The sequence below is a fragment of the Netta rufina genome (assembly GCF_964035555.1).
Source record: "Netta rufina genome assembly, chromosome: 1".
NCBI classification, from domain to species: Eukaryota; Metazoa; Chordata; class Aves; order Anseriformes; family Anatidae; genus Netta; species Netta rufina.
Window position 1 is genome coordinate 25,834,714 of NC_140123.1, and position 23,863 is coordinate 25,858,576.

Genomic DNA, 23,863 nt, shown 5'->3' on the forward strand with positions numbered 1-23,863 from the left:
GCTCCTTAATGCTGTTCAGAACTGGGAGCTGTGGGCCTACTGCAGATTTCAGTGACCAGGGGTAGAAGAATAATCAACACAAGCAGCCAGTTATGGATTAGCACGTAAGAGATATGATTTGCCAAAGGGTTTTGCAGAAGTTAGATAACAACTGAGAAACTTAGAAAAGGAACCTGACTTCCAGACTTTGAATATTGCTCTATCCCCAGTCCCTACTTGTTTTAAACCATGCCATTTCTGTCCTAACCTTATTCTTGTCATGGACTTGGCTTACTGAACCCCTTCAGCTCCCCCTTCCCTCATTAGCCATGTTTCTTTTTTCCATCCTTAACTGATCTGTCTCCTTCCCCATTCCCTTGCTCTATTCTTTTTGCTGAGTCCACTGCTGTTCCTTTCCCATTCCTTTTGCAGTCTCAGTGGCCATTTTCCATTTTACTCAGTGGCTCCTAGTCTCAGCCCTCGGTTGACCTCTTTTTCAGTTTCTCCCCACACTCCTTCTGTCCCATTTCGTCCATAAAATATTTCCCTGCCAACATGTTCCACTGTCCACTCAAAACCTCAAAAATGGTAAATCTAGCCTTACCTCTGCATCTCTGAGGTGGAAGTTAATTTTTTTTTTTTTTTGGTGTTGTTGTTAGAATGACCTATGCACAGTTGCTAAAGGAGACAGCTTAATAAAGAGAGATACTGGAGTGTTAATCTGCAGAGTTTTTTTCTTAAAGAAAAAAAGGCCTCATAGAATATATATTTTTTAAAAAAATTATAAACTTAGCACTCCCCTTCCAAGCTCTAACATCCAACATCTAAAAGCAGAATTTCTTAAAGAAGATGTCCCCAGATGTTTACTTATTATGCAGAAAACAATGCATGACCTCAGTCTCATCATTTGAAAAATGTGAACTATGTAGGTTAAAAGTTAAAATAAATTCAAATTTTAAGATAAGACATGAGGCAAATTTTAGGAATCTGCTTTTGGGAACTGCTTTTAGCAACTTGAATTAATTATAGGCAGGGCTGTTATTGTTCAAGCTTGATCAGGGCAATTTATTTCACCAAAACTGAGAAGCTTGTATTCTATTCAAGCAATGTCAGCAATGAATCATGATTGACTCTACAGAAATGACAGAGATATACGTGAACCAGGACACAGTAAAATCTGCAAAATAAAAAACAACTATATTTTTGAGAATTTATTCCAGCACTTCAATTTACAGAAAACTGAGGTAACCCTAACAGAAGCAAAACTCAATATTGCAGTACACCATTGCAGAAGACATAAGAATCACCAGTTAAAAATGTGAAAATACAACCATATACCCTTCATTCTTTAAATCTGTTCACATTTGTATTTGTCTTTGGCAGTCCACAACTGTTCTGAAAGCACTGAAGGTGAGTACTATGATAAGGTATGGCACTACTAATAAGACCTGAGATCTTTCCCTCTCTGATCTCATTTGAAGTACGAGAATTTGAAACTGGCATTGTCAATGCACAGGCCCCCAGTGTGCCTAGGGTCTCATTTTTGCATGCTCTGCATTAGTTTTCCATACCCTTTTCACTACACATTCGGAGATGCCAAGGACTCCTAGCCTTCAGCATGTGGTCTTAATTAGTGTGTATGAACAAAACATATTTATAAAAGACAACATTTTAGAATGAAGTGTGCTTTCTCTTGGAACTCCTACAGCCTGGAGGTGATCTGCAGTGTGATCTCAGAAACTATTTCAGCTTCAGACAACGACACTTGGAATGTCAAGAGACTACTGAAAGTCCTTAGAACAGGCTTAACGAACATTACTGTTACAACTCAGTAAACCCATTTAATGTTTCCCATAACACTGAATCTAAACACACATTAGAGCGAGCCATGATTGATCATTCCAAGTTGCAATATGGCCATATATTTCCAGATACTACAGAAATAAGTGGTTGTGGTCATTCACAACACAATATTGCACCTTGTAGAATAGAATGCCTCTTTCTAATCTGTATAAATTTCACTAGGAGAAATTCCAAATGTATGATGAGACAAAAGCAGACATATCTCTGTGAGTGAGTTGATAAGACATGTTAAAAAAAACCCTACTATTTAATAAAATAAAAACCTGACCACCAGATAAGAAAATCTTTTTTGGAAATGCTTTCTCTTTTCAGAACATTGCAGAAATTCCCTGTTGACAATCTTACAAAACACGTACATGCTGCAAAAAGGAAACCTACAGCAGGAGCAATGAAGAATTACCTCAGCTTTCATCACCGTTTAACTTGATTGAAATTGTTCTCATGTTCCATTAAGTATAATAATACATTTGGAAAATGTAAATAACCTAATTACATTTTCTTGTTTCAAGCTGCCAGGCACCAGTCATATATCGCAGTCGTATAAAAAGAAGATCCCTGCCCATCTGCAGCCAGCTCCAAAAGGGAACTAACTTAGAACCTGTGATTAATGAAGAAGAAAATCAGAAGGACATTGTTAGAAAAAATGAGCAATGGCAAAACATACTTTTACTAGTCATGAACCTCTGCATTCTCAGCACATTCAACCCTACAACCTACACCTTGTCATAAAAAATATCACAAAAATATATATTAAAAATGTATTGCATGGTATATTACACTATATCATGAGTGGCAGCAGTACAGTAATTCAATGCATGCCACAGGATGCACAGTATTCTCTGAGACAGGGCTTTGTTCAAATAAATAGGAACCTGAATACCAATAGTTAAGGTTTCTAAAGTTAAGATTTCTGAACAACTTTGGAAACTCTTTGGAAATTGTCTTTGAAAGACAGTAACATGAATTGGCCAGTCTTCAGACAAGGTAAGGAACACACACCATGAAACCAATTCCTCTTCCATCTCTGCTAACATTTGTGCTAGGAAGCACAAACGGAACTGCATTGAAAGAAAATAGTCTCTTTTATAGTTAAGTTGGTTTAGGATGTTCTCTGTTTTCTTGCACCTTTTGTCACCATTACGGTTTGTTATACTTTTTGTTGTTCGGAGGTTTTGTTGAGGAGAAAAGGTTCAGCTTAAAAAATACAGAAAAAAAGAAGGAACTGCACTTGATAGGAGGAAGTATGCAAGCAGTACCTCTTAAGTTGTTTTTGCTACTGAGAAATATATAAAGCTATTCTTTCTAGTACCCCAGTAAGAGATCTCTGTACAAGTTTCAAAGAATCAAACAAAATCTTAAGAGAGGGTGCTCTAGAGGAGACTTAATAGATGGGTTGAGAATTTTGGACGGAGAGACAGAGAAACAGAGCTGAATCGATAAACAATGATGGTCAGGCTTCCTGCAGAGCATTTTATAATTGCACTATTTTTATTAACACATTATTGCAAGAGGACTTGCTGAAGTAGTGCTTTATCCTAGCAGAATAATTACCTACCTTTTTCTCCAGTGTTACCTATTCACCTACTCTTCCTGTGCCTGTGCTACCATGCCATGTGAGAAGGCAGGCAAAGACATGAAAGTCAAAATTTTTATGGAAAGAAGGCTGTGTACTATCAAAATTGGATAAAACAATCCATTCTGGGAAGACTCATCTTCAGATTTTATTTATTTATTTATTTATTTATTTGGGAGTGACACTTAAGGAATCTTACCAAGAAAATAAACCATTTCCTTACCTTCAATTTCAGTCCAGTTGACAGCAACTTCTGCTATAGGTATTCTCAAGTGCTGAGCTATGTAAAGAAGTTCTACATCAAATGCCCTGAAATAGAACAGGAAATAGCAAAATACAGTGATATTTATTTCCAGAAGGAAGGCGGTGGTACTGTTAATTAAATCCTTAGCGTAATTTAAAACAGGTTGGCACTCAGTTATGAAGTTGGTACCAATTCCCTACAGGTCTGATGCACATGAAAGGGAATTTAATTTCCTTGACTGAATGACTAAGAAAATAGCCAATGTACAGAAAACAATACTTCACTGCACTCTGTTTCTTAAGGTGTGTGTCATGCTGAGCTCAGACCACTGCTCACTTTTCATTCTGCCACAATCATGATTTAGAAAATTTTGAAGACCAAGCAGTCAAATGTGTGATGTCAATTTACATCTCTACTACTTTCACCAAAGAGGAAGACTACCTGCTGTGTTTTTATGCTGATCTGATACTTTCTCCCTGTACTTTCTAAGTGAAAAATAAAGGCAGCAGCACAGAAGTGATTTGAGAAGGTAGTGTGCATAACAGAGCCTGAACAACAGCTGTACTTCACCCAGTGACCATTTAATGTACAACATAAAAACCCTAAAGACCTGTCTTTTTTTTTTCTTTTTTTTTCCCCGCACAATTATTCACAGGCTGTGCAGCAAAATGAACTGGGGAAGTGATCCTACGCTAATTAAGTCATCTAACCCCCTTGTCTAGTTTCTCCAAAATGAGCTTTAATCCTCACTGTTCTCTGCACAGAAAATTGTTTGTGTGCTTCATTCTTACAAGTATATGCTCAAATACGCCCTCTGAGCCTAAGGCACTGAGGCTATTGATATTAGAAAAGTGCTTTGGAAACGATGGGTTATAATGCTTCTGTAGAAATCAGCATCCTGGCAGTTGCTGTTGACAAGGGTGAATGCAAATCACAACTACAAAGTTTTTGGTTATGCTGGTTACCATTTCTTAAATGTATTGATTGCTAGGTCTTTATTTTCCCCCTCTGTAGTCTTCAGTTACCAGTAGGGCTGTTCTTGTTCCTTGCTGGTCATTGAAACTCAAGCTAAAGACTTCCTCTCCCATAAAAATACAAAACAAAAACCACCACCTTTTTGATTTTTAAAGATATTAGTCTGTACTAAAAAAAAACAAGTGGCCATCCGTATCTGATTTCTGTTAGATTCAAGATAAATTCAAACACAAGTTCATTTCCCGGGGAACTAAACCTTGAAGGTCAAGGGATTAGAAATGTTCTAGCCAAGCTGTTGGTAAGGTTTCCAGTTTGAAGCCAACGGAACAGAAGTTGCAAAACAACTTATTTAGGTCTTGAAAATACCGCTGTGAGGCAGTCAAACACAATTCAACACTAACCCATGTTTTCTCTCCGTAACTTCATACTTTAAGAATCTCCTTAAATTCTCATTGCTAACTCCAAATCGATTGTTTTTTTAAAAATGAAAAATATAATCATCTGTTGCCATTGGAGAAAATGTATGCAATAAAATAATTAAATAACATTATTTCTTCATACTTCAAGTGTTGTTTGAATTCAAGCCCCTAGCAATTCCATTTGACACCACAGCTGTGGGATAGAAAGGTGGCCAAGAGCAAGCAAAAAGACATACTTTAGCAGGTGGCTAGCCAAATTCAGACATTACTTCCTTCTGCTTCGATACAACCTCGTACTTCGATCCACCCTCTCCTTCAAGCAGTGCAGGCTATTTCTGCAAAATTATTAATGAACACAACAACAAGAGAAGCTACTTTGAAGTAATTACTCAGGTATGACACGTACACTTAGGTTCCCACTGAAGCACACTGCCCTGCTGGTGAAATCGTTACCACACACGCATCAGCCTGAATTCACACGGTAAGTACGTGGAAACAGAACCACTGATAGTACTCTCAACAGCACTAAAACATGCAAAGGCAACATAAACAAAAGTTATCTACAGAGACTAGGTATTTTATACAGAGAATTTAGAACCACTACTCGATTTTGATTAGGACACACACCTTTTAATTGTCACAGAAATAGTTACAGGAATAAATTAATGTTTTTTGTTTTATTGTTTTTTTCCTCAGTCAACCAAATCTGTGCCAAGCAGCCTTGCCATTTTGCTGTTTTCTTCAAATTAGGGCTGAATATCATTTTATTAATTATGCCATGGTCTCCTTTACTGAAATTGTACTACTTGAGTTTTTGCTGACATTTTATATTTGTAAGCCAAAAACCCATGTATTCACCTTTGAATGTTTATGAGTCATGTGTATTAAGAGTAAATCTAATTTTGCAATACATACTACTTAACTGACTAAAAATCTTAAGAGACACAGAATAATTGTCTGATGAATTATACTATATGAACTGCTCTAAAAATATTACTCCATGAAGTATTAGCCTGGTGAACTAATGGTTATTTGCAACAATTCCTATGGACAACCAATTACCGGAATGTCAGCAATATACATCAGAGTAGAGCAACACTAAATAGTTTGGGGAACTACAGTGCCCAAAGTATACGACTAAAAGGACAGGAATTAATCAAGTTGAACGCTAATACTGTTACATGTGGTTGTCATTTGTGTGACAGTGAACATATCCTGAAATATAAAGAACTCGATTCGAGGCTGAAAGGAGAATGACTTTTGTAGGATGCTGCTGGGGTACTGTTTTCCTTCAGCTGTTCCTTATCACCTTCCAGCACAATCCATAGGCGTGCTAGAAGAGTTAATGAGGGAATTTAGGTTGTAGGGTACTCAGTACACTGCTGATCCTACGTTCAGACTGCAGACCACCAACCGCAGGCAGCACAGAAGTACTCAGTTTCCCTAGCCAGGATTTTGGTGTGGGTATATTAGCTGGAGCCAGCTGTAGAGATCAAAGCAACACCAGTGGATGAGCTGATGAGTGCAATACACGCGCTTTGACATGAAGCAGCACGTCAGCCACTTGCGAGCAGTTCACGTGTGACAGAAGCACTGTTGGGAACAGCAGGGAGTTGTTCCCACCGTGTACTCCAGGGGATCCTCCTGCAGAGCACGGATGTAGGCGCCTCCTGGGTGTGGAACACAGTTCAGAGCACCTACATTTGGCTCCAGCTTGAATGAATTCCTAGAAAAGCTTAACACTCTTCCTTGATCACGTAGAAAGTTCAGGCTCTAATTTAAGCACCTGAAGTTACCCCAAAATACACGGTGTGAACCATTTCCCCACCTACTCCTAATAGTGGCTCCATTATGTGTTAATTAACACAAACATCAAGTATAAAACACAGAAAAACTTTTCCGTGTGGTTGTGTTTATGCTAAATACTTTTGATTAAGTTACAATTTAAAGCTATGCTGGCTAAAACTCGGTTGAACACCAGGTTGGTAGGTGTTTAGCTGAATTCAATCCCTTTTAAACTGAACCTGTAAAATGTTTCTTCTTAAAAAAAATAATTTTGCAGAATAAATATCTGGTAATTAATTTGAAATTGCTGTTTGGCTTTGCTGCTCCAATACTAAATGTTTCAAATATCGAAATTTGGCATTCTGGCATATACCATTGCAACAGAAATTTAGAACTTTTCAACAACAAAGAGATGATGTGTTGTTCCAGCAAACTTAGAGGGCAGACAAAACTTTCGATGGCCAAAGAAAGAATGAAATATACTGTCATGCTCCAGCTGTACTGGGGCTTTTGAAAGCCCACATGTTCCTGCTAGGAGCAGCATTTTTTTATTTCTACAAGACAAAACAGAGATAGTTGTAACACCAAAATATTTTTGTGTTGATTAGATGTCCATAAACAATTCTACTTGTCATGCATAAAAACAGGAAAAAAGAATTCATTCCACTGCTTGTGTTCATCTACAATGCCAAAGAGGTGGAAACACATCCTTCCATACCAGTATTTATCTGTTTATTTAAGCAATGAATGCTTCTTTTTCTGTATATATATATATATATATATTTTACAGACTCACATTTAGAGGTTAGTGATAAACTGAAGAAGCAAATGTGACATTTTTATACTGAATTTTTTGTGTTTTAAATGTGAAAATATGGCTTGTTCAGTGCACAAGGCAATTTTTTTAGACAAAAGTAATAACATTTTCATCTATTCTGATCTGTCAAGATTCTAATCTAATCAATTTATCTAATCAATGATCTTCTAAGTTGCTTAATATCATTATAAATTGCTACTTTACAAAATTATGTCAGTCAAGCCAGAACAAAAACTGTATTTTGAATTTCCTCTTATTTTATCAATATTCTAGGTAGGATAATAACTGCTGCCACATCTAGCTCTTCTGTGTAAGGAAAGAAAAAATTCTGGCTGGATGAATTTTTTTTTGTAGTCAGAAAAAATATCAACGACCAAATTTTGGATAGGAAAATTCTGCCAGTGAGGCAATTGAATTTCCCAGTTTTCCTCTTGCACTTTATAATTTAACATAGAAAGCTACACTTTTCCAGGTCAAAACTGTAGATGCAGAAGTAAAGCTTCTTTTGGAATCTGAAAGTGAGTAATTCCAACCGTCTCTATTATGTTTTTAAAATACCTCTTTTAATTTTTTTAGGTTTTAATTTAAAAAATGTGCTCCATCCATTTGTGAAAAATAGATTAGTGGTATAATCAGATTCAGAACCTAAAACAAAAAGCATATGCTCGCTGTTCAAAAGGTTGCTCTCATTTCAAACTAATGTCAAAACTTTGCTATGTAGAAAGTAAATTTCAAGTTTGCATTCATATACATACAGCCATCTCTCCGAAGGACAATTACATACAAGAAGAAACCACTTACAAAAGATATCTTGTATACGAAGCAAGCATGACTTCTCAGTATCAAAAATATAAACAGTTTCCAGCATCTATTAATTTTTCAAATGCTTTCTGAACTTTAGAGTTCAAGTAATAAAATATTCCAGGAAATATCTTGGTCTCTTTTGAAAAATTGTTATGATTCTCATCACTGTAACAATAAAACAGTTTGCTTTTAAGATTTCCTAAACATAAGCATCTATAAATTAAATTCAGCGTAGCAAGAAGACAACTGTGGCCTTAATCTTGTAGTATTTTTAACGTTAAAGAGGTGATATACAACTCGGTGTCAACTGGAAGAGAAAAGCACGATGAAAGCAGAAAAACGTGGAGGTCTGAGCAACTAGCTTTTCATTTCTGCTGCAGCTGAAATTTGCTTATTTCCTCATGACTGAATCTGTCAAAGGCAAACATAGAATCATATAAAGGAAGATCGTGATGTCCTGTCACCACCCCCTTGCAATTTTTTCCTGTGAAAAGTGGGTATGGAAACACAAGGCTCCATTTAAAGGTGGTACAAGTCAAACACTTGAAACACCACAAGCATTTGTGTTTTGTGTCTCTGGTAACAATCGAAGTATGGAAACTAAAAAAATCTTTTGCTCCCTCCTACCTAGCAGCAGGACAGCTACATTGCTTACATTGACCAGAGTGCGAGACGTTCAGTTTCCAAGAAAGAGACTGTGCTCCCAGCACTGGCTCTTTGAGTGAGGTTTGTTATCAGCCTGCTGTGAGACATACAGACAAAACACCTGTATTATTGCTTGGATAAGTGTTGCTCTGCCTTATGGCAGTATTGACAAAACCCAGCACTTCGGTGCAGTCTACTGCTACCCAGTGCTAATTCAGCACTTAATTGAGCACTTACTTACTCCCTGGTATGCAAAGACACTTCAGAATTCCTTTTTCCAAGGGGAAGAATTCTCTGGGCTTTTTGTCTACAGAAACAAGCAACACTGCCCGTATGGCCCAGAAATTGACCTGCCTCAGATACAAAATTGGGTTAGTCGTATTCACCCTAATCCATGACTTTCAGTATTTCCTGAATAGTTTTATACTTTTTATGCAATTCACACACAAGCAGCCTGACATTTTTGCTACGTATTGTGACACCGTGAGTGGAAATTACCCTGCTGAACTTCAGTCACCTACAGAGATAGCTCCTGTACAAATTGTCCAGCATCCCTCTGTAGTGAGAGGTAGGAAATGGCCACTTCTTGGCCACACTTCAGCTGGCCTGTTTTAGAGGCCCTGCACTAGAAGGAAGTGAATGATACCCTAACATTGTCCCTTGTTCTTTTGCTTCAGATGCTAGATGAGAAGCAGATGCACTCTAGATGAGATAGAAGGAAACTCAGTCCTTCGGGTGCACATACTTATGATATAGCTGAGCAATAAACTTAACAGTTCAGGCAGGGATTATTAGAAAACCAATTGTATACCATTTTATATTAACATCTTATTAAATGTTATATATCATATATCAGTGTTTAGTCTAAATATGACCCCATGTAAGAATTCATTCAACTCCGTAGCACCTCCAGAAATTGGAGCCTCACAAAACCTGAGCAGAAAGGACAGACCAGGCTCCTGTAGAACCTGCATTCATTCCCTTAAACAACTCACCATACGCTGTTCCAGCAGCAGGGGAACCCATGACAGATTCTATGACCGTGCTGCTGGCTCTTGGATGGACATGACCCTATTAAATGCTGCTTGTCTGCTGCAAGTTCCCCAGCATTCTCCTCCATTATTACCAGAGTATCTGAGCACTCAAATGAATTTTTCTTGCAGTACTTAACTAATGGGATTTTAAGATTCAAACAGAATCAAATGATTTCTTTAGATGCCAAGTAACACCACCGACATGATGCAGGCGTGGTAACAGACAGATTTCAGAGCCTCTTGTCCAGTATCAACATAGAGGTTTCTCTCCAATCCCTTGCCAATGGTCTCAGTACGGATGAGTTGTTCTGCGACTCATTTAGGGATACTATACAATGCGGAATATTGAGTTCATCAGGCAGCTGTAGGAAGAAGGCCCCATAGTCCTTCCTCTGACAGCTTCATACTCACGAGGTGACAGAACTTCCACATCTAACCAGTTTTTGTTTTCCTTTTTTACACATAAGCTAAGTGATGGAAACATATCAGAAGCCAGTTTTATTTAAAATAAGGAATTTCTACCATTGGATTACTTCAGATTATTACATCATTAAATACAAAGAAATCCGGTGCATAGTTCTGTGAGATGAATGGCTGATGTCTCTACACTGTTTCCTACTGCAGCTGTCCCAACTGTCTGTACACCATGGACATTTCACTTAAAACAACTATTTCCTTTAATATACTCACTTTGCCCACTTTCTTATTTCTTTTTCCCCCAGTTTTTTTCCAGATCTTACAAATACTGACTGGGAAAGGGACAATAATCTGTTCTGTGCACTGAAACGTTAGCTTCCACTTGCACAAGCTGGATGTTAGCTATGGAGCTGATGAGTAACTTTTGAGTCCATATTGTAGTATTTTCTTCAGCAGTGGCAAAGCCTTTCATCCTAAAATCTTTACTGTTCTGTCAGATTTGGTTGAAATTAGCCAATAGGTATGAAAATAAAGGGAGGGAAGCACAAGAACTGCCTGAAAGACAGAGGAGTAGAAAAGCAGACAGTATATTGCCTGTTTTGGCAGCAAATTAAAGGAAATAAATAAATAAATATTACTTTTGGCAGATTTGTGACTTGGAAGTATCTGAAGAGCTGCTTTTGGGAAGAATTCGAGCTGTTCTTTTTTTTTTTGACTAACAAAATATTCTTCATCATGAACCAGTAAGTTTCAGATAAAAAGGAAAACATTTACGGGATTAGTTTCTGGATTATTGTAAATAAAAAAGCAAGTACTGAAGGCTAATTTTACAGCTGCATATAAAAGCACAATGTATTAGCACACCAAGTCCTGAAGTGCTGGTGTGTTCCACACTATCAATAAAATTACCATAAAGTAAATTAACAATATCCCTTTATCACTGCCTGTATTCTTGGATAAAAATTGATGATTGCATTTTCACAGATTAAAATAATTGTTTTAATTCATTCCTTTCAGATTTCCTTCTTGAACCACTTAAAGAGTCAAGTTAAATAGGATAATTTTGAGATGTGCACTTCTGGGCTATTGATACATGTTTAGCCATGTATTTAGAAAATTCCTGAATATGAAATTTACAGTTTTATTAATCATGTTTGGTTTTGAAGGTAGCAGCATAAATCAAGATTCTAGCTCAGCTACGGTTTTCTTTATGGCAATCAGGAAACCACTCAGCCAGGAAAGTGATTTTGCAGAAGCTGAACACATAAAATTCCAGATCCAGTTTAAGAGAAGCTGCATCATACACACCAAATTTGTGTGCTCAAACAATACCTTCACAAGCCCATCTCTAGGAGTGATAAAGCGTGACTACCACTGCCAAAACTCAACCTAAAACGAGATGTAATGGATTTTACTGAGACTGTGGGATTAGGCATTTTTTTGGGAACACTGGTCAGTAATTCTTCTCCCTGTAGCATGCAGTAGCCTGTGGAGTTTTTTTTGGGATGAACACAGTAATTTGAAAAGATTTGATGATAATTAAACTTGGGGACTGTCATGATGCTTTTAAGCAATAACTGTGGACTAGGAAGTTTACAGAAATTCTGGTATTTATGGGGAAACAGCGTTTCAGTCTCATAACAATAATCATGACTGTCACTCTCATAAGGGAACTGTTCTAGCTAAATTATAAAGAAAGTTCTAAAGTAATTCAAAGATCATGCATCATTTTCTAGTGCCTTAAATGACTGAAATCTATCAGTAGTCCTCTCATTAGATATTCCAGCCAGAAAATAAAGGTATTTTCTTTTTCTTTGAGCCTTTAGCAATTACCAGTATCTTGTCAGATATGAACATTAGGAAAAATGCTTTGGTTAAGGAACACTCAACTGTGAGGTTGTATTGCATAAAAATAGTTTGTTAAAAGTTTTGAATAGGATTATTAACTATCAACTTTCCATAGCAAAATAAGAGCTTCTCTCCATTTCTTACTCTGCCTGTAGGGCTCATATCTGTAAAAGGAGAGAGGACTCTCAGAAATAAGTAATTGAATATAAGACAAAAAAAAAAAAAAAGTCTGATTGGGTTTTCTTGCTTTTAGATGTGAAGAGAGAGAAGAGTCCACTTTCCTAATCAATCACCTATTGGTCTGACAAAGCAAAACCAAAATGTACTACTTCTGAGTACTACAAAACTCTTTCTACACCACATGCCGAAGTAAAATGGACTTGCAAGGAAGGCATCAAGGATGTTATCCAAGATCTCTGCAACGTGGTCTTACAATCCTTCCTGCAGTTTACATTGGATGCTATTTTAAAGTCAAAACTTAGTTTAAAGCTTAGTAAGTCCATCTGTTTCCCTTATCCCTACCTTCACAAAAAGAAAAAGTGAAATGAACTAATTCCTGAAGTAGACCTTAAGAATAAAATAGAGTTCCTAGCAAATACCAAGGTATTTTTACTATACAAGTAGTACTGTAATTCACCAAGAAACTGGGCAGCTAGGATTTATGCACAGACATCATGTTTCATAGTAGCTGCAATGCTGAAATTACTTTTTTAAAACCATGTTCAATGAGAAACAAAACAAAACAGACAAAAAAAACCAACAAAAACAGAGAATTTACCAGCGTTCTACGTGGAGAGTTGAGAAAGTCCGCAAGGCAGCTTCTCTGGTGAAGAGTTTAAATCCACACTGTGTATCCCTGATTTCTTTGACACACAGAAACCATACAAGGAAGTGGAACCCGTACATAAGGAGAGTTCGAAAGTAAGAACGCTGTGAACAAATGACAAGTAGTTAGATGGCTTCATTTATGTGATGAGTGAAGTGTTTCAAGAGAGCTGGCTTACAGGACAGTAAACATGTTTTGTGACAGCTTTCAAAGGCTGTAAACTATTTTTGTTTTGCACTGGAAGCAAACTTTTGGATTCTTACAGTGAAACAAAGCTAGAGCTGAAAGGGAACGACTTGCCAGTCAAGTTCACATTTAGAATATAGGCACAGGATATGAAAAGTCCAAGTTCTTGTTGCTTTACCTAATTCAGAGCAGCTTTCCATTCTGGACAACACTGTATCAAGCACAGCAGAAATCCAAACCTGGATTTCAACTCAGATTGAGCAGTACAGCCTGTGATTTCCAGGGAACTGGGGGTACCAGGAAGAGGAAAGTGAAGGAGGAGGGTGGAATGGCATGCTACATCCTCTGCTCCACTGGGTACATCTGTCTGGTTTGCTGAACAAGCCCAACAAATTCACAAGTTAACACAATCAACACTGGAGAATAACCCAACGGGGCTGCATAAAGACTGTTATTCTTAAGAATACACAGTAAAAACTATGCAGGTTCCAGCTGCTACCCCAAAACATTTTTTTGAAAGTTTATTATTATTCATAAAAACCAAAACCACACAACAACAATTAAAAAAAACAAAAAAAAAAACAAAACAAAAAAAAAAAAAAACAAAACAAAACAAAACAAAAAAAAAAAAAAAAAAAACAAACAAAAAAAAAACAAACAAAAAAACCAGGAGCATCCCTTGTTGTTTGCATTGAACATTTCTTTCATTAAAGATTCAATGATCTCCAGAGATTACACACGATGTGTTAAGGCACTTAAAGGAATGCAGTTAAAGAATGGATTTTTTTTTCCCCAGCATGTGATGGTCCAAGTAACAAACAGGACTGAAGTAACAGCTGCTGTGTAAGATAATTTTTCATTTTATACTTCCAGCAATGTTCCAGTCACCTTTTTTGTTCTTTTGCAAATGTATTTTATGTTCCTGCTACAAGTTTTCCCAGTCTATTGTTTGGTTACACTTTTGGCCTTGACATAATAATCACACAGATGTGTTTGTCCATGCAATCCAGAGGCTGCCTTCTGGGTTTGCAGAGATCACTCCTAGTCTTGTGTTCAAGACAGCTCCTAAGCAAACAGGACTCAGACCCACAAATCACTTCTGAACTCACTGCTGAATTAAGCTGAATTTAGATGATTGTATCTAGGACAGCAAGCCAAATACTACGCAAAATCTTTAGGAGCCAGCAATTCATCTGTTAAGTATCTCTGGGTGATAAGAGATTCCTTTAAAGCTAATAATTGCAAACCTCAGTTAAAAAATGGGAAGATGTTCAGCTTATTATGTAAGAGCTTCTGGCTTAAGGAAATTTATAGCTTGTGCCTCTTAGAAAAGAGCTCTAGCCCTGAGTTAATGGTGGATATGGTGTGGATTTTTTGGGTCTTTCGGTGAAGGTGAGCCACCCTGTGCCCAGTAACACAAGACTACTTACTAGTCCCAGAAGGAAAGCTCTTAGAGGCTGCATGACTGCCATCCTGTAATAGCGTGCACTTTGCAAAAAGGAGCTCCTGTGTTATGTTCATTGCTCTCAGGACTATTTATGCCTTTATTTATGGACTCATTAACGTACATTAACAATTCTAGAAGCAGAACAGCAATCTTGATGTCTTGAGACTTAAATTAAGGGTGAAATTCTGGTCTTAATAAATCCCACATGGCTTCTTATCACAGCTTTATTCTACTGTTCTAGATGCCACTAAGCCCAGAGAGAAATCCCAACTTCTCAAACATTATTTTGCATCTTTTTTTATTTTTAATACTTATTGCCTACTCAGCAGTTTTTTCCCCAATATGGTAGTCCTTCCTTTCCAGACTGGGGACAGCTGGAGTGATGAAATGTGCTACATATTTTAAACAGAACATTGCTACCTAATCAGTTGATGATGCCCTCATCAAAAAGTCAGAAATAGAGGGAGAAACAAGAAGCAAAGGAGGGATACTCTCATCCTGCCAACTGTATTTCTGTATTAAAAGCTAAAATACTGTTCCGATTCTTCTCCCTTACCTAGCAAACCCTTCAAAGATGCTAAGAAATATGAGTGCACTGATGAAAGTTCATGTATACTCAGTGCAAGCGTGCAAGCACCATGTCAAATATTTGTTCTTATTTGGGAAAATTATGTTTGTTTGTTTGTTTTTTCTATTTTTTTTTTCTTTCTGTGAGGATGCTGACATAAACACATCAGTATTTATAAGAACTTTCTTTCAATGCACTGCTCCAATACCACTTGATAAACCAGAAGAAAAAAAGTTCAAGATCTACCAGGGGCTGAACATTACCAGAGTAACTTCTTTTCAAATTTTTAAAGGACTTTTTGGACTTTTTACTATTTGGGTATATATATCAGTTTCAAGTATCAAACATCAGCATACACAAAGCTTACTCTTGAGAACATTCAACATGATGAGCATATCTAATGATGCTCAAAAATATTAGTCCAGCAATGTGTCTGTTGTAATACAAATTCCATGCCTGTGCTTTGTCAACTATTGTCAGCCAAGACATCAGAAAACCAGATGCAAGATAAGACTGTGCCTATGCATCCCTGTTTATTCCACAAGAGCCACACACTGAACAGGACTGTTCAGTAGATTGAGTACAAACTCAAAAATTTTACTGTAATACAGAAAAATTACAGTACAGTACTTTTCCCACTGATTGAGATACTCTTCAAAGTTTATTGCTAATTACCCCTAACTCACTTTGAACAGCCCTCAAGATCCATAGATAACAAGCTCCTGCTGTGGAAGAGCATCAATGAAAGTGAACTCATCATTTGCCTTCCACTCCACCACCACTACTGGCAGAAAATGTACACTTGAACAGAGACCATTCCACTGCAGCAGCTTTAACTCATCAGTTACAAAATGTTAACTTCTGAGGACTGTGCCTGAAACTTTACTTCCTAATGACAGGAAACCAAAATTGTCTCTAGTAACCAATTAAGTCAGGAATTTGAAGCTCTGCTTGTAAGATGTTCTCAACTAGGAAAACCGAATCCTTCAATCATAACAATAACTGAAACCAGTTCAAAGTTGGTGGTGCCTGAAATCTAGAACACATCCGTTGTATGTGATGGAGCATATGTTCCACTAATGGCAAGCATTTCCTATTTTCCAGCTTCCATTCTTTTTCAGATCTTTAATTGTAAAACCTGTACAGCAGATACAAATAATGGAAATATTTTGAGTACTGGTACACAGAAAGAAAGGGAACAAACCTTTGCTATTGAGTCCTTTTCCAGATGAGCTCTAGAACCACAGGAAATAGCCATCTGGTTCTGTGCAGGAATTCAAATTAAAGAATTATTAGTTAAACTAACATCTTCTGAATCATTGGAATTTTATGTGAGTCTCCACATGAAACCTTTACAAGTGATGATAACAGTATAATAAAAACTTCAGAGGTGTATACTCTTTTGTGTTCTGTAGCTGCACTTTTTCTGCTGCTATATTCCAAGGCTAAGATAAATCTTTTTTACAACTAAGAGATCATCTAAAGGTTATTACATTTTCTATATGGTATGTACAGATTGGTACAATTTATTCATATCTTGCTTAGTTTACATTGTTCCTCTGAAGTATGCATACAGTAAATGTATTAAACAGCACAGAAATGCAGTGAGCATTCCAAGGCTCCTAAAGTTATAATGTATGTTTTCCCTTAGATACCACATTGTGAACGGTAACAGAATACTTGTTCCTCTGATGTATCTTCAAACAAGTAAAACACCCTGGTTTCAGTCACAAATATAATCCCAAATTAAATCAAAAGAGATGCTCAAAATAGAATATTTAAAGTTATTCTCACGCTAGTACTTCTCCCATAAAACCCCCCAAACCTGCTGTGTTTGAGTGCGGGATTGTTGTTGGAGAACCAGCAGCGGCTGCTGCTGCCTGGGCAGTGAAAAGCATCAGGGAAACACTGCCACCCGGTGGCCCCGGCGCTTGTGTGCCTACACTCACGGACAGCTGCTGCCCTTTGTACAGGTGCAGCCATCAGAGAGTTCCCACTGGAAGGCTGCGTACCATTTCTTGCATATTGGGAACCTAGCTAGATGTACCCCTCTGTTCTGCACTTAAATCCCAGGCTGATGAAAACAAACCTCAGTTCTTTCAGGTCAAGCACCTGAAAGGCAATGACTATCCAGGGAGGGATTCTTCTTATAGTTTTCTGAATTTGTATTTACAAGAGTTCTTCCAAATACTATCATTAAACAAACAATTCTAAGAAAATAAACCCTCTAAAAATAGAATGAAATTAAGATGCACCCTTAGAGTTATATAGGATGACATCAGATAAGAATACTACAGTTAACTAAGCAAATACAGTATTTTTAAGTGAATAAAACATGGTATTTATACAGAGCATAACAACTTAAAAGGAAAACTGGTAAATAGAATATTATATGCTGCGTTGAAATAGGCACAGTGAGTGCCAAGGAGGTAAGAATTCCATGGAAGCTACCTCCTGCAGCCCATTCTCACAGCTTCTAAGTGTGAGGTCTTCAGACTGACAGCTACATCTTCAACTGGATCTCAAAGAGCTTAAGGTAAAGAGAACTATAAAAATCTATCCGTATGCATGTGTATTAAACTAAAATACAGACAGTTTATACTCACAGGCCACGGCTGAAGATTTTTTAGACCTTCTTCTACTTTTTCAATATCTTCAAATTTTGTAGCTCCATCTGCATCAGCCATAAGAATTGTTTTCCCTCGAGAAATGAAGACACCCTGCAATCAAAATAGTCAATAAAAATCTACACCTTCCAAATCAGTATTTGTCATAAGCTAGCTGCAAACACTGCAAGCACCTGATGTAGCAACCAGACCAGTGATATCTCAAAGATTCAACACAACAGGTGAGGCTTAATATTCTGCCACTAACAATTTATTAAATTATATTGTAACAACATCTAAAGACTTTACACACGGCACACTGTCCCAAAACAGGGAATGCACAAACACGAAAAGTTAACAAACCCTCTCTGGAGAAGCTTGCAAACTAACTAAAAGCTTTACAAACTAAAATTGTGAGACATGACAAGTTGCTATTGTCAGCTCAACAGGGGAGCACAAAGCAGTAATTAGCAGTTGCCAACACACTGAACAGCCTTCCTTTGTCATTTACACTATGGAAAGGAGGATCCAGTGCTATTTTTTAATAACACAATTTCAGGAGAATTCAAGAGAGAATCTGAAATTAGGTCTGAGGAATAATAAGCCCTAAGTCACAGTGTCACTGCAAAACATATATGCTGCAGGTTTTGTCACGTTCTTGGTCAGAGATCTTTGACAATGTTTGATGGGGTTCAGACAGGGAAACAATTAATGGTGGGTTTGCCAAATGCATTGTCTTAACTGAACATATGTGACTTTGGAAAAAAAAAAAAAAAAAAAAGGCAATGAAGCCCCACTATAAAGCACAAAACTGTATCACACACAGAATCATCATATAAAAGAATTCTTTGTAATTGTTCTTCCCAGGAATAAAATACCATTTCTGAGATCTAATTTCAGATCTAAAAAAAAATCAGATAATAAAAAATTTAGATATCTAAAAGATTTAGTTATGTTTCTTTTATAAAGAGCTTTTATTTTAATTCATGGAACCCATACTTAGTTTTCTAGCAATCATTTTGTCAATATATTGAAATCATAGTGTAGATCAGCATAGCTCTACCTTCTGCATATTTGGGCACTGGTAGTTCGAACAGAGAAAGAGATTAAAGTATTAATTACCATCCTGACTGCTCCTCCTTTCCCTCGATTTTTTACTAAAGAAAGGACTCGCACTTTGTCGCTTCCATATTTCTTGCAGTACTTCATTGCAACCTGATAGACATACAAAAAACGAGCATAAAACAAAAACAGGAATCAAGGTAGAAGTTTACATTTTCTCACCCTTTCTTTTTTGTTTTAATTTAATAGCACATAGCTATAATCACTTCAGTCTCCATAAATACATTGCCAGTGTTTGCTGGAGTCTGTTTGGGGAAAATAAAAACCAGTTCACAGTCAACACAAAAAGACTGGAGAAGCTAGGCATGTTCAGTAGAACAGGATATTCCTCCAAGCAATTCTAAACTCCATTCACTGAAGTCCAAAATACTCACAATACCAATGTAATTTATACCACGCTATTTCAGACCCTTTATACTAACACAAATATTTAATCAAAAAAATATATTTCTTTACTGCTATTATCTATTTCTCACTTGTCTTGCTGCTCTCTGTGGTCTTAAAGAATCAGTGATCTAAAATCCTATTCACATTGATGTGCAGTTTTCTTCCATGCTATGGGGGAACAAACAAATGAACTTTTTCCTCTAATCTTTTCTAACAGCTGCCACAAGTCCTTGCAAGTCCAGAGGCTCATGGCCACAGTGCAGTCAGTTAGAAATGATACTAGAAAGTACGCAAAGTCAATAAATATATATCTGAACGATACTTAATGGACAAGCTTAAGCTTGAGAAGCTTAAGAAGAAAATGAAAAAGCAGCATTCAATTTAGTATCTGACCCCAGAGTCTACCAAGAAGTAATTAAAAATAATAATAAAAAAAATCCCAAGTTGGCCAGCCTTCCTTTTCAGTGACATTCATCAAAGTAGGAGGAGAAGAATGCAGAACTATTCTGAAAACAGTTACTGTCACTAGGATTTTAAAATGAACACCACCACAAAGGATACAATAAAGAGCTACACAATGTGTCAGCCATTCTGTCAATTACAGTATGAATCTGCTATTTTAAAAGGTTTCTAATGCTTCCTTAAGTTTTTATTCACATCACTGTGCACACAGAGTATTTCAGAAGTTTATTGAAGCTAAGATTTGAATTTTTACAATTTCAGCAGCAGAAAAAAACTCCGTGTGGGGAGCACATCAGCCAGTCAAGAATACTGGCATTCAAAAAATAATTGTATGTGTATGCTTATGCATATGTGACATCTGTAATGCAGGTAGGACAATGATAGAAAGTATTCAGAAACTTGAATTTGAATTGTCAAGTATTTCAAGTAACAAAACGTAAAGGCAAAACATTATTTCAAACTGCAGTGTAAAAATCCATACCTCTGATTTCTTGGTAAGACATTTCTTTTTCTTACCTTTGTGGTTTGATCTTTACTTCCATCATCAACCACTATTACTTCATAAGTGAATGAAGGATCTTGTTTCTTAAAAAGAAGAACAGAAAAAAAATTATTTCATCCAATATCTGAAGTCGGTGTTTTGAACATCAGCATACCTTACCTCTGTCAGTTTTCAACTCATTCATGTTGAGACAGGCACCAATATAACGCAGTAAATTTGCTACGGTAGCAATTTTAGTCAAAGAATTTTGCCACATTTGATGCCTGTTCCATTATATTGGCTGTCATATTGTTCCTCAACTATCATTTAGAACTAAAAAAAATAATTTATAAGAGGTGAAAATTCAGAACAACATCACTGCTAATACAAACAAACCAAACAAAATGCACAAGGCGCTTCTTACCCAAATAACCAACCCTAATGAAGAACACAGGTTTAAAAAACTTTGGGACAAACAACTATATAGTTTAGAATGTTAAATGGATCATTAATCCTTACTTTCCATCTTGGAGAGATAGCATGCATCACATAGTAGTAATTAAATTTAATTAAAAAAATGCCATCCAGTATTCAATCTAAAAATAACTGATAAGAGACAAAGTATTACTTCCAAGTGGCTAAAATTATGCTATTTAACATACAGCAAAAAACCCCAATGCAAATAGATCACAGACTTATTACATATAGTAAATAAAGATAATATATTTTGAATGCAAAATGAAAATACCTGTCTTTTTTCCAGAAAATCCATAGCTTCATCCATCATAAGAGGTACTAGACAAAAAAAAAAACACAAATATGAAGTTAGTAGATTTTAACAGGCTAAACACCAAAAAGCATCTGTACATGCAAGCTGACAACAACCACAAAGCTAAGATGAGCAAACTGCTTTCTTCATACTACACCAGCTTCAGTAGACAAGCTTAGCACCTGCAATTCTAAGCCTCATCCTTTCTGAATGGAAGGACAATTAAAAATCTCACACACGTAAGACAGACACAAAAATTTATTTTAAAGATTAGAACCAGGTCTCCATTTTAAAATGCTATTCTCTAAGCAGTATTAAAGAAAAAAAAAATCTCCAAGCTATTTAAGCCAACTGACAGAGAAATTCCTAACGCTACTTAGTCCCATGCCTTCTCCTACTACGGCTGTTAGCTGTGATGCTTCAGCCAAAAAAACGACACTATTTTTGCAGCAGATTTATCTGCAGGTTAGAAACACATTCGACTTTATGGCCATCTTTGCAAGACATACTCATTTCTGAACTCATTGCAGGTGCTTACTCTGTCTCCAGAGAGACAACTAAATGAAAAGCACATTAAATATACATGTGCTTGCAGTAAGCAAGAACTTAAATGAGAACCAGGACTGAGGAATGCAATGGACTCAAAGAACTAGGCCTACCTTGTGTCCAGATGCACATTATTTGTCAATATCCCTCAAGAGAATTCCAGACAGCTCGCTACTTTCACTCACCAAGAATAGAAAGGTATGCTACCACATCAAGCAGAAGTACAGCTCTACAGCTTGACAATTTCTGTCACATTGGAAAGTCTTTGCTTTTTAGTCTCATGTCCTCATACATATGGCCAAGCCAAAAGCCAAACAGCAGAATTAAAGCCATGAGATCATTCCTTTCCTGCTTGTCTGAAACTGCTGCTGTTGCTTACAGCAAGCTCTGAAATTAATTTTAAAAGTCTGTTTATACGCCTAGCTTTACAGCAACTACAGGGGCAATGAGCAGCTATCCTGTTATACTTTAGCAAAATAAAGCAGATTCTTACAAGTGCTCCATCCTACTTTTAGCAGCAACGGTCAAATTACACAATAACTTAATTTTGAAATTCAATGTGCTTGGACTGTTTTTTGGAAACTGCGTAGAAAATCAGACACATAATCTGGCGAGCTACAGTCTACTGCCAACATAAACTGACCTCTGCATTATCAGAGGAACAACAGATAGATTTTCTTCTTTTTCTCAAAACAAGAAAAATCTTACACCGGTCTTCCTCATTGTATGAAGGCACAACAACAGAGAGTTCCTTTGTGGGGGGATCGTGTATACTTGGTACAGATTCTTTCCTGCCTTCAGAATTTATGAAGAATTTTTCTTCTTCGTATCGGTGAAGGGCTGGCATTTTTATGGCAGTTACATGAGCAATCACACAAATCTGTAATAAAAAAGATAAAAAGAGAAAATATTTGAGCATTGTTTATATACCAGCATTGTATTAAAGGTTTATCTAGCTGCTGAATACGTTACAAGGGGCAACCAAACATATTTCAGTAATGAGATGGGTCAATAGTACATTGCTTCATCCACCAACCAAATTGCAAAGGACCAAAAACTTCTTGTGTGAGTGCTGATCTGCTCGAGGGTAGGAGGGCTCTGCAGAGGGATCTGGATAGGCTGGGCCGAGGCCAACTGCATGAGGTTCAACAAAGCTGAGCGCTGAGTCCTGCACTGGGAGCACAACAAGCCCAAGGCTGGGTATTAGGAGAAATTTCTTCACTGAGAGGGTTGTGTGGCGTTGGAATAGGCTGCCAAGGAGGTGGCGGAGTCACCATCACTGGAGGTGTTCGAGAAGCACATAGATGTAGAACTTGGTAGCGTGGTTTAGCGGTGAACTTGTCAGTACTGGGTTAAAGGTTAGACTAGATGGTCTTAAGTCAACTGCGACTCCGGATGCCCTCGAAGGGCTGGTCTACGCCTTGCCGCACCTTGTCCAAATAATCTGTCAGCCAGCTGGCGTTACCTGTGTCCTGTGCTGAGCCACTGGAAGCGGTGGCATTGCTGTGGAGTACAGCACGCCTGTCAGAGCACTTCTATGCACAGCCGAAACACAGCTGACAGCTGTCTCCCCAAGTCCTCGGGAGCGCCACAGACGTGGCAGCAGTGTCGTGCTGCAGAATTTCGGTTTCTATGCGAAAATCCTCAACCTCGCTCCCCATTTCACAGCAGCTCCCCATTTTACACCCCTTGTCCCCGAGCGGCTGGGGCAGGATCCCCACAGCGGGTGCCTCCAGCAGGCGTACAGCCCCCGGGGCAAATCACACCCCCCGCGAGCCCACCCCCGCTGCAAACACCACACACCCCGAGCCCTCCACACCACCCCAGGAGCTCTCACCAGGAGGAGGAGGAGGAGGAGGAAGGCTGCCAGCAAGGCGACGGCCTCGGGCAGGGGCAGCGGCAGCGCCATAGCCCGCGGCGGCGGGGGGGAGGCAGCGGCTCGGCGCCCTGAGGCGAGGCTACAGCCACGCGGAAGCCGCCATCTCCTTTCCCTTCCCTTCCTTTCCCTTCCCCGCCCCGCCGTGCTGGCAGCCGGCCGGCAGCGGAGGCTTCTGGGCGCT

At 37.8% G+C, this 23,863-nt stretch overlaps 1 protein-coding gene across 1 annotated transcript; it reads right to left on the reverse strand.

Annotated features, from left to right (window-relative positions):
- Nucleotides 1-1,145: 1,145 nt before the first annotated feature.
- ALG5 (ALG5 dolichyl-phosphate beta-glucosyltransferase) lies at nt 1,146-23,844 on the reverse strand. The gene is made up of 10 exons (XM_084287813.1): nt 23,641-23,844; nt 22,512-22,683; nt 21,237-21,283; nt 20,524-20,592; nt 19,159-19,251; nt 18,037-18,150; nt 16,635-16,694; nt 13,182-13,333; nt 3,639-3,724; nt 1,146-2,440 (listed from the first exon to the last, which is right to left on the reverse strand). The coding sequence occupies exons 1-10, from the start codon at nt 23,710-23,712 to the stop codon at nt 2,328-2,330; spliced, it is 978 nt and encodes a 325-aa protein (XP_084143939.1). The 5' UTR covers nt 23,713-23,844; the 3' UTR covers nt 1,146-2,327.
- Between the last annotated feature and the right edge of the window lie 19 nt (nt 23,845-23,863).

What these genes read in the sequence shown, in the direction of transcription:
- ALG5 (XM_084287813.1), bottom strand. Translation starts at nt 23,712, where the DNA reads ATGGCGCTGCCGCTGCCCCTGCCCGAGGCCGTCGCCTTGCTGGCAGCC. An exon ending in ATTTTCTGGAAAAAAGACAG is followed by an intron (nt 20,593 to 21,236) that starts GTATTTTCATTT and finishes CTTCTTTTTAAG; the next exon opens with AAACAAGATCCTTCATTCAC. An exon ending in AAAATCTTCAGCCGTGGCCT is followed by an intron (nt 16,695 to 18,036) that starts GTGAGTATAAAC and finishes ATTCCTGCACAG; the next exon opens with AACCAGATGGCTATTTCCTG.